The 11136-nt window shown below is 34.7% G+C and overlaps 1 protein-coding gene and 1 pseudogene across 1 annotated transcript; one reads left to right on the top strand and one right to left on the bottom strand.

Moving 5' to 3' along the window:
• The first annotated feature begins 1253 nt into the window (after positions 1-1253).
• On the top strand, positions 1254-2394 carry LOC122358223 (annotated as a pseudogene).
• A 298-nt stretch (positions 2395-2692) lies between these two features.
• LOC122357189 (calsequestrin-2-like) lies at positions 2693-7023 on the bottom strand. Its single transcript, XM_043256468.1, has 12 exons — positions 6924-7023; positions 6508-6817; positions 5767-5851; positions 5294-5394; positions 5083-5194; positions 4644-4717; positions 4398-4528; positions 4252-4297; positions 3705-3759; positions 3499-3599; positions 3310-3384; positions 2693-3211 (listed from the first exon to the last, which is right to left on the bottom strand). The coding sequence occupies exons 2-12, from the start codon at positions 6742-6744 to the stop codon at positions 2978-2980; spliced, it is 1251 nt and encodes a 416-aa protein (XP_043112403.1). The 5' UTR covers positions 6745-6817; positions 6924-7023; the 3' UTR covers positions 2693-2977.
• Between the last annotated feature and the right edge of the window lie 4113 nt (positions 7024-11136).

Below are 11136 nucleotides of genomic sequence, written 5' to 3'. Positions count from 1 at the left end.
AATTTTTCATTATGTATCTAGTTCATGTGTAAGCTAATACTATAAAAAATATTCATTTAATTTTCAAAAAATTGAACTAAGTTGACTAACTGTGAACAAAATGTCATTAATTGTAGCTAAAATAAATTTATTGCAACCACCTTTTTTAATTAATTAAAAATTTGAAAATAAAAAAAAAATGAAAATGATTACAATAATTTCCATACGCTACCTTTTTAAGAGTGTGAGTTGCTGTCTTACTAATTTTATTTCTATCCTTCACCACCACCTTTAATAACATGTTTTACATCCGATGTGTATAGAATTTTCCTTAAGCTTACAAAGAAAATAGAATACTAACCTGAGAAAAAAAAATTTTACTTTGGCAAAATGTCTGGGACCTGCATGGGTTCAAAATCCAGATATACCATCCATCTTTTTTAAATAATTTATTAACATAAACGGAAAGGGGTAAATCTTCCCCCAAAAATCAACCATTATTTACACCCCTGGTGTAGTTCTAAAGCTGCGTGAGTTTCTTTCTTTTTTGAAGAAAACTATTTATTTAACACATAAACATGGCATCCAAAAGGCTGCCAGTTGAAACAGTAGGTGTATAATATAGAAAATACACACTGTACACATTGATAGGAGTTTGCTTTTTGACATTATCGTCACATTAACTGCAACATATAAAAAATCTTTGACATATGGGAGATGTGTAGTTTTCAGTATTAAAATACCTCTCAGTAATGTGCTCTTTATTGATATTGTTTATAGTTCACAGACTTGTCTCGTATCACTCGATGATTAAATATTTGGTGTGTAAAAATGTACACAGATCATTACAGCTCTAGGATATTAGGGCAAAGATGGGTGTCTGCTTATCGTTTTATCTTGAGCAACCACATTTCCTTCTAGATATTTGATGCTAATGGTAAATAAAAGTGCTTCTCAATTTAGATGCTATCTACATATTATTTCCAAACAGTCACTTCCTGTATCATCTTGGTACACACTTGACGCTAAGTAATAAATACAGGGCTCTTTCTGGGGCTTCATAAAATCTTCACTGAATTCTTCACTGCAACGATCTGAAAACCAAGGTGAGCTTTTGGCACAGAGCTCTACTGAATAACTCTGTATTTAAAATACATTGAGAGTGCAGTATGTAAATGCAGACAACTTTACTGTTTGTTATTTTTTAGGTTTATCATGGCAATGCTGAGAAATCTGCTGCTTCTTTTTATTGTGTTCTCCGTGGGGAATGCAGAAAGTAAAAACCCGTGCTATCACATTTTAAACGCATGTTCTGACAAACCTTCACAATTTTGTGGCAGAAGAAGAATAACAGGAAATATTTTATTGACTAATTTAAGCATGATTAAATGAGAGATCTACATTGGCCATGTATCTGCAGCATGCAATGACAGACATAAAATAATCTATATAAGATAATAATAATAAAATATTACAAGAGCCCTAACATTTATGTAATGGATGCAGCTGATATACTTCAAAAATGTCCCTATGGATGAACAAATTTTGTTCTATAAGTTCTTTCCTCAGTCGGTTAACTGGATCACAGCAGAGGTAATTTTTTACTTACAATTACAGTAATAAAATGTTAGTTACAATTACAATAATTTTACTATAATAAAATTTGCTTTTCTGACAATGAAAAATACAGAAAACTAATTCTGAACAAATAACCAATGGGGCAAAATTTTGTTTACTTTTTTTTTTTTTAATGATTAGGTTTTAGATTGTCAATAACAATTTGTCTCTTCTAGAGAAACTGCCAAAGTCTGGATGCAAATCTTGCACCTGTGCACAGTAAAGCAGAAAACGACTTTCTGCTGAGTCTGTTGCCTTCTTCTACCACACGTTGTTGGGTTGGTAATCATGATGGTTAACAAGTAGTTTTGTGACCTAAAGAATTAGGAGTCTGAGTACAGTAGTGCACTCTTCATCATCATTCCCTCCAATTTTAGGAAGGACAGTGGATGTGGAGTGATGGAAGTCCACATTATTACACCAACTAGTGTTGAGAACTGTGGGGAGATCAACATCAACCTGAACTGTAAGAATGCAGTCTTTTTTTAAAATAGTATTTTCCACATTAATTAATAAATGCAGTAATGTAAAATGGCTCTTTTAGATGTCACAATGTACTTCCATTAAACATAACATTTTATTTGAACTCTAACACCACCGTAATGATTATAGGATAACTTTTCTCCCCACAGCTAACTGTTGCTGGAACGATTTGCCCTGTTCAGTCCAAATAAGCTTTGTTAGTGCTAAAAGGTTCTATTCTGGTCTTATCCTTATAAAAAATGTATTCTAAAATTAAACTTTTCTTAAATATGTTCTTAACCTTAATTTCTTCTCAGCGCTTACTCTGAAACATTTGTCAAATCAATAAAACATTCATAAAAAGAAAATCTTGTGTGTTGTGGAATTAATCGTGTATAAAATATAAGTAAATTGTGTGTGTGCGTGTGTGTGGTGGTATTTGTGGTTTATAGGGACACAAATTTATTTCATGACATGCTTATTACATTTTTAAGGCAGTTTATATCCAGTACTGCAAATCTCTGCAGAGACTGGTGTGCTTAGATGAGTAGTCTATTCAGCCGATTTTTGTCAAATCATATTAATATGAAACCAATGAGGCCTTATATGTTTAAACAGGAACACAATTCCTAAACCTGTTATAAAGTTTTATTGCCTTGTGTGATTGATTACATAGAAACTGTACAGGAGAGTAAATACTGATGCAGTGACAAACTTGCACTGCAGAATTTCATTTGAATCCCTTTATCAAGTATATTTCCAGTTTGGAGGTGATGAAAATAAATTATTTTCGCCTAGATAAATAATAGAATTCTTTGACTTGTATGATTTCAATTTATGCAGTGCGCAAAATGTACAAAATGATTTAGCTGAAAAAAAGTTATTTTTAGCAGATTCGTTGAGGTTCACAGTATATGAATCATTCATCATCATCGTCATCATCGTCATCATCTTCATCATCGTCATCATCATCATCGTCATCATCATTGTCATCATCGTCATCGTCTTCATCATCGTCGTCGTCATCATCATCATCATCATCATCATCCTCTGTATTCACTGTTCCAGAGAGCACATCTTCTATCCAGTTTTCCAGCTCTTCAGACGATGGCAGGTCATCATCATCAGATATCTCCAACCAGACACTGTCCGCCTGTCATAGAGGCCGTGACAGTGGGACAGATCCAAAGATGAGAAAGTGGCTTTTATAATGAATTAAGCAGATCTGGTTAAAAACGATAGTGCACTTACATCTGTAACATTAACTACACCGATCTGTGGCCTGAAGAGGTCAACCTTGAAGGTCTTCTCCCAGTAAGGAATGAGCTAAGAAAGGAAACGTGCAACGTTCAATCAACAAAAGAATTTTTCTTTCAGGTTTGTCAATATTTTGTCAATAGGCAATATTGTAATGCATCTATCCAGACTTATTTTAGTCACCAGTGGGAAGTTGTCTGGGTCAATCCACACAATACTCAGGTCTGGATTGTGTGTGTTGTCTCTGGCCACCTCCTTTAATATCTCCAAGAATTCAAAACCATCTAAAAAAACCATATGCAAGGTCAGTTTTTTTTTATGCTGTTCTCTCCGAAAGAATATCATTCGGCTTTATAAGGAATGAAGAGCTGCCCTGAAATTGTACATACCTGGGTCCTCCTCTTCTGCAAAGGCTACAATGTGAATTCCGTTCAAATCATCCTCCTGTAAAAGGGAAATTTTATTTGAGTGTCATTGCTTTATGATATCTACAGGTATTTTTCTGCTGTTCAAATGGGGATTTATTTTGCAGTAAAGCTGACTTTTCACTTTTCCACTTATCATATGGCCACTCAATAAATCAGTGCATTGGCAATGCGGACATAAAATATTGATTTGGGTTTCAATTATTTTATAACTGGATATCTTAAACTGGGTGCAAATATTAGAAGAAAAAAAACAGTATTACAATATAAACAGTCCAGTGATAATACAATAACATTAATAATGTGTCATTTTTATGACAATTAATAACAGGCACCAGTCATGTTTGTATAAAACTAAAAAATGAGTCCGCAGTTTGAAGTATCTGACCACTAGATAATGAGACTGACCAATCAAAATTGTCTTCCAGAAATTCATGTAATGAATTATGACAGTAATAATAAAATATAGCAATCATACAATTACATTTTTCATTTAAAAAATATTCCTCACCCAGGTCTCAAACATATCTTCTGCCCTGAGCTTTCTCAGAGTTGGTCTGTGGAGGTCAATAGTTATCATCAGTATGCATCTGACCAGTATCAAATGCCTGTCTAACAATTATTCAGAATATTATTAGATTAGCTTTCACTGATTACCTCCTGTGTTCGGATATGAAGGCCACCAACTCTTCTTCTGAGTGTGGTTTGTTTGGAACGGTGATCGGTTCCTCCATGAAGGGCTCATAGAAGTCTACCTCATTCATCTTCAGAGTCAGCTCTTTCGCAACCTGAAACACAACAATTAAAGCGACACATCTGCCATCTGTCGAGAATTCTCAAAAGACTCCCCATAAGAAAATAATGACACGATGATAGCCGTGTACAAAATAACACAATACTCACTGATTTCTCAAAGGTGGCAAAAAATTTGATAAAAGGCTGAAACTGTTCAGCTGCCTCTTGGAAAGCAAGATAATCTGAAATCATAGAGAATAAAATAATGAAGCTAGCATTTGTTTGTTTATTTAAGAAAAGACAAAAGTTGTAAATTCCATTCGGATCATTTTGACAGTGTAGACTGCCAGAGTGAAGACTTGAAATAAATGACCTTTAAATGTCACCTATAGCTTGAAAGAGTAGTAGCCCACAATGCTCAAGAGGTTTCATTGTGCATTTAAAACATAACTGGAATGTACAGACAGTTAAAAATGAATGTGTTAACATTTATTGCATGGTAATAATTTTTTGCATACTATGAGAGATGTATTTACAAAGTGCAGAGATCAAATAACCTCAGCTGAAGGATGTAACTGACCCTTATAGTCTGCACACATGTACTCACGCTCAGAGTCATGACTCTTAAAGAAACCAATGAGCTTGATGTCTTCTTCCATACGGTCAAAAGCTTGTAGCTCCAAAGCATTGTCAATGATCTCAACCGGATCTTCCAACAGCTAAAGCATGTGGGAAAGATGGAGGCAGAAAGTTACAATTGCATATAAAGTCGCTACAATGAATTAGATCTAGATTTACAATAAATACAGGTTCTTTACATCCAAAAGGAATTCCACAAGAGTGTCTGCAGCGAGCAGGCCATCAAATTCAATCACACGGTCATCCTTAAAGACATAGACACTGCCTTCCTCATGCAGACCTCCAAAGAAACAATCATCAAGGCAATATAAATACAAGCTATACAGTTATATCTCAGAGTATATCATATATATATATCTGTTTATGCAAAATACATTGATGTTTTTCTAAAATTTCAGTAGATGTTTTAAGACGTTGCTATATATCAAAGTTACATAATAGTTATGTTGAATAGTTATGTATAGAAATGTATTTAAAATGTTTGACAACTAATACTTGAGCAATACTGCCTATGCATTTCATGAATACATTTCTAGCAATATAATGTATAATGTATTTCTACATTGTCTGCATTTCTGTATAAACATTTCAATTATGATTCTACTTCAGATATCGCACACATAGACTGTATAAAGATTTTTTGTCACTTCACCTAGTTTCTTGGCAACCTTAGCATCTTTTTGGGAGTCAACCATTCCGAAGCCAATATCCTTTTCCTCCAAGACTTGAGCAGCTAACTGTGGAAAAGCAAGTCATGATTAGTACTGTCACAGTGTTTTAGAGTATAGTGTATTAGTACATGGAGTACTGCTGAGTCACACTGGTATTGTTGTCTAGATAGTGAACTTATGAGCCATGAATTTAGAGTTAAGGAGGCCACACTTATGTAATCATTTTAGAAGTGTTCTCGTTCCATAAATACCGACAGTGTTCTGCTTTCATTATGATGCAAGTAGTATAAATGGCACAATTCTAAAAGCAAATACTCTAGGAACAGTTTCCAAAGTCCACAGATGCTATCAGGTGCACTGAACATGAAGTGCCTGATTAACATGGTGACTGATGATGTCCACGTTTTAATCCAGATAAATGCTTAAGTGAAAAAAGATGTGAAGAGAGACGTGTCGGTCAGCTGCAGCCTGTGGGCCTCTAGCTGCACTGATATTACATACAAAAAAATGTATTTGATATAATATTACCTTTATTTTTATTATTAAACTTTAAACTTAATTTCATGCATTTAAAACTTAATTTAAAAAATCCTTTAAATAATAAAAGATTTGAATCATGTTCGCGTTAGAGTTAGGGTACTGCACATCTATAGGCAATTCCATGCAGTTTTGCTCCAAATAACATTCTTTAACACCACACATTCACTCTTGTCTTGTCTTACCTCTAGCACTAATTCAGTCATTTGTAACTGTTTCTGCAGTTCTTTTGCAGTTGGCAGAGGAGCGTGGTAGAACAGGCACAGCATGTCGTATTTCTTCAGGGCTTTGCGGTAGTTCTTCTCATTTATGTCCAGGACACGATCTTTGCCATCATAACGTGGGAACTCGAGGCCTTTCTCAGCACCAGCCAGGGTAGAGAAGCCCAGAGAGGCAAGCAGCAGGATCCAGGTGCTCTGCATTGTCTATACTAGTGACTTAAGACCTTTCCAGAAAGAAACGGTGGCTCTTCATGCAGCTTAAGATAGCTCTGGTCTAGAAGTGTCAGAAATAGAATATAATTCAAGAGTTTATAACAGAAACAATTACGGTGGCAAGCATCCAGGCCTTTTTCCACCGTTCTTTCTGAGGGTTTGCGTACCCTTCTTCTGAAAATTCAGCTTTTCTCAGGCAAACCCTTGACTCTCTGCCTTCTCTCCTAACCACAGACAAAGAGTGGCTGGTGGATTGTGCTGGTAATAGGATGGGAGAGAGCAGGCAGGATACCTTACATAGCAGTGTTCCTCTAACCCTTTTTTAGGAGCCCAGTTGTTTCAGAGCTAAAAATACCCCAGTTGGACAGCAAAGGGACAAGAGCACTATGGAAGAGTGATTAGGCTTCGGCTAATGACATTTGATGCTGAGAAGGGAAAGGAGTGATATGAAGACTTCACTGCACGATAAGACAGATGGAAGCAAGAACAAACGGACCCTTTATCGTCATGTGTGCGAGATGGGAAACATGCTTGCTGTTGTTAAAAAAATCATCGTGTAAATTAGTATACTGTACTGTAACCAGACACCTGTGTATGTCTTTGTGTGTGAGATGTTTTTGTTTTTTTTGGTTAGGTATGCCCCTCTACATGTGTGCACAAGTTAAGCTGACAATGTACATGCGCTGTTATAAAGGGTGATTGGGGTTTTGTACTCTGCAAAGACATTTGTACAAAAAGTGACCAAAAGTCTTAACTTGAATCTGGAGGCAGGAACCCTCAAAGACTGAAATTGTATGTTATCTTAAAACAAATTTCAATAATATTTGCTTTATTTATGTGTACATTTAGTTATTACAACTCTAAAAGGTAACTGGAGTCAGACTGTCTTTCATGCTCCTGTAAAAACCGGCAAATGAGCACCGTTAAACTTTTTTAAGCATTATACTTTGTATTTTTTCCAGTTGTTTTGAATGAATGAATGAATGAATGAATGAATGAATGAATGAATGAACGGATGAATTCACAACTTTATGCAGTGAATCAAATTTTGCTTACAGGCTTCTATAAATATGTCTCTAGTCTCTATAAATATGTCTCTATATCTCTATGTCTCTAGTACTCACTTTTTGTTACTTTTAAATCACATATTATAACTGAACCTTTGAAGTCCGTTTGACTTTAAATAGAGTTTGTTGACACAGAAATGACGCCAGCAACGCTCGTGCCCAAATTAGGTTCAGCTGTCTCAAGGATTCCTGTCTAATTGATTTAGACAAGGCATTGCTAAAAAGTCTCTTTCTCATACAGTCACAATGTCTTAAAAGTACTCTTACAACATAAACATAAATCTTCAATAAATATAACTGCTAACATGCTTTACTCAGATTGCTCATGTCAAGTGATGCAAACTATTTCCAATCCTGTGTGTGGTAATTTTAGAGCTTTGTTATGTCCATATAGAAGGGTCAAGGTTCATTGGATGTCGGACAGATAACAAAAAACTGGAAGTGTGACTTAGTCTGGGAAGACCAGACTCCTTCTTTGTACTTGTGGCAGGTAACGCTTCCATCTCGTGGTCTTAAATCTGCTTAGCATTGACAACAATACAACAACCATCACAGTTACCAAGTGACATTGCATTGAATGTTTTTCTCAGTAGGCCGTTGGTTTAGGCTATGGTGGAACATGGTGTTAATTCTCAAGGATTTCTATTCATGATGTTTGTTACTGCCTGTACAGGTTCAGGCTTAGATTTATTTAACCAGCCATGACAATCTAACCACAAAGAAAACACTGGAGAGAGAACTTGTTTTAGTTTCTCAGTTTCAGTATTTGTCTCAAGAGAATTTACTAACTCAAAACCACTAGATGGCATGTGTGTCCCATGTCAGACTCATTTCCAGTTCCAATAATATCTAAGCTTCATTGAATAGTTTTATTTTTATATGGTTTAGGATGAGAAGGAAGGAAGGTCCTTTTATATGTATTAATGAAATGTAAACGAAATACCCCAGATAGGTCAATTTTGTATATTTACTACATTCATGAATAATAATTTCCAGCCACAAAGGTATGGTTCCTTTGAATTCCTTTTAGTTTTATCACACAAGATTTGAAGTCTGCATATAGTGGTTTAGCAAACAGTATAGCCATTCAGAAATTTCAGTACAACCCTATCTTCTCTCTAAATCATCCACTGTTTCTGCATTTCTCAAAGCAACATTTAGCATTTAACATACTAAATGAAATAGCTTTAGCAGCATTCTAAATGCGCTCCAGGAGTTATCTGTGTTGATATGTGTTGACATTTAAAGCAATTTAGCATACCTCACAAGCACAGAGGCATATTGTTTGATTCAAGTACTGCTGTGGAAAGTGTCCTTGTTACTGGCATCACCGAAATTACAAGCTCTCTATCTCCTCAATCTCTTTATGTAATGGTCATCATTTATTTCTTAATTCTATTTATTTCCAAATAAGGTTTAGTTTTAGTTTACAATAAGGTTCATTAGTTAACACTAAGAATGAACAATACTTCTACAACATTTATTAATCTTAATCGTTTTGTTTGTTAACGTTGGTTAATGCCTTGTGAGCTGTATGTGAAATGCATTGTAACAACTGTATTTTTATTAACTAACATTAACAAAGATTAACAAATATTAAAATAAATGCACTGTTCACTGTTTGTTCATGTTAATACATTAACTAATGTTAACAAATGGCACCTTATTGTAAAGGGTTACCATTACTCTATGTACTATTTGAACAAATTAATGAATGAGTTTGGACTGCAGAATAAAGCCTATCTCTGCAGATGCATGCTATGTTATCTCTCTTTCCAGCACAGAAAGGGTTTGATGTTTTTCCTTTAAGACATACTCAAGGACAAACTGAAAGATTTTGAGAAATTGAATAAGAGAGAGAGAAAAGAGGGGGAAAGGTTATGGAAATATTTGACTTTGCACTGGAACATGTTGAATGCTGAAGAATACAAGTAAACAAGGTCAGATGTATCACTGCATCAGTTCCACATTTCTCCACAGTTCTCCCTTTTCTCACATTTAAAACACAAATTTTCAAGAGACAGTTAGTTTGGTTTGCACACGAAAAAAGGAATGCAAATGAAATGACAAAATGTAAAACGTAAAACAATAAAGTGGCCTGAGGGTTGGGGTGTATGAAATAACTGTTAATGGAGCAGAAACAGAATCGTAAACTCGAGGAGAGCTTGTGTCAAAGGTCTCCAACCCTGCGCCTGTTCAGTTCAGCTCCAACCCCAATCAAACACCTCAACCAGTTAACTGAGCTCTTCGGGCTACTTGAAAATACAGGTGTGCTGAAGCACGGTTGGAATTAGCTGTATATAGGTGGAACATGGTGTTACAAATTACACATTATGTATTACAAAATCAATGCTTCTCTTCAGCTGCTTCAACTACTAGGACCAAAACATTGGGAGGACCAAATTGCATTGTGTTGCTTTAAAAATCTTAATATATTGTTACCGATATATTATCTAATTTTTAGACTTCATTACAATTCAAATTAGATTGTTATAAATTAAAGTGAATTTTTAAGCCAAATCATTTGCATGTTTGCCTGAGAACCTAATCTAACACTTATTTTAATGTAGCTGTTATAAACTGCTTGGGTTAACTCCTCAGTAGTCTCCACAGAATGTTAAATATATTAAAAATAAAGGTTCCAATTAAAGCTATATTGTTTGATGCACTGTATTATTCTGAACCACATATATTTTATGCACTAAAATTATCACTTCTAATACTTTCCTTTTATCATTATGCTGGTGTGTGTGTGTGTGTGTGTAATATTACTTTGGATTTCTCTGAAATGTCTGAGAAGGCTACAGAAAGAAATGAAAAAGTACAAAGATAGCATGGTAATTTTCCATGAAGTCTGTCCTTGCTAGCGTCATTGTGCCTCACCCTGTTTCTGACACCCTCTATCCCCTCCAACCTTTTAGAAGTACCTTTTATTTATTTATTTTATTTATTTATTTTATTTTACTTTTTAGGCTATGCATATAAACAGGCCTAAATAGATTTTTTTTTAAATGACAAGGAATATGTTTTTTAATTGCAAGGTGATGCGGAACTGTACACTTGTACTTGTTTTACAAATATCTTTAAATAAAATACACAATGTTTCACTAAAGACAATCAGTGTAGAAGGATTAAAATTAAAATACAATTTTTTGTCATTTAGCAGACACAAAGTCACTTACGAATAAGTACAATGGAAGCAATCAAAATCAATATATAATAAATAAAAATAAAAAGGGATTAGAGAAAGCTAGTGATAGATATATTTTTGTCAAAATACAATAAAAACAAGCAGTCTTAAAGTGTGAAGTGT

Source organism: Puntigrus tetrazona, chromosome 14 (assembly GCF_018831695.1).
Source record: "Puntigrus tetrazona isolate hp1 chromosome 14, ASM1883169v1, whole genome shotgun sequence".
Classification (NCBI taxonomy): Eukaryota; Metazoa; Chordata; class Actinopteri; order Cypriniformes; family Cyprinidae; genus Puntigrus; species Puntigrus tetrazona.
Note: the sequence above shows the minus strand (reverse complement) of the source record. Positions and strands in the feature narration are given on the sequence as shown.

Bases quoted from the DNA above. Each gene is read 5' to 3' on its own strand.
- LOC122357189 (XM_043256468.1), bottom strand. From the start codon at position 6,744: ATGCAGAGCACCTGGATCCTGCTGCTTGCCTCTCTGGGCTTCTCTACC. The intron at 5,195-5,293 runs GTAAAGAACCTG...CACATGCTTTAG, and splicing joins TTGTGGAATTCCTTTTGGAT to CTGTTGGAAGATCCGGTTGA. The intron at 4,718-5,082 runs GTGAGTACATGT...CTATGATTTCAG, and splicing joins TAAGAGTCATGACTCTGAGC to ATTATCTTGCTTTCCAAGAG.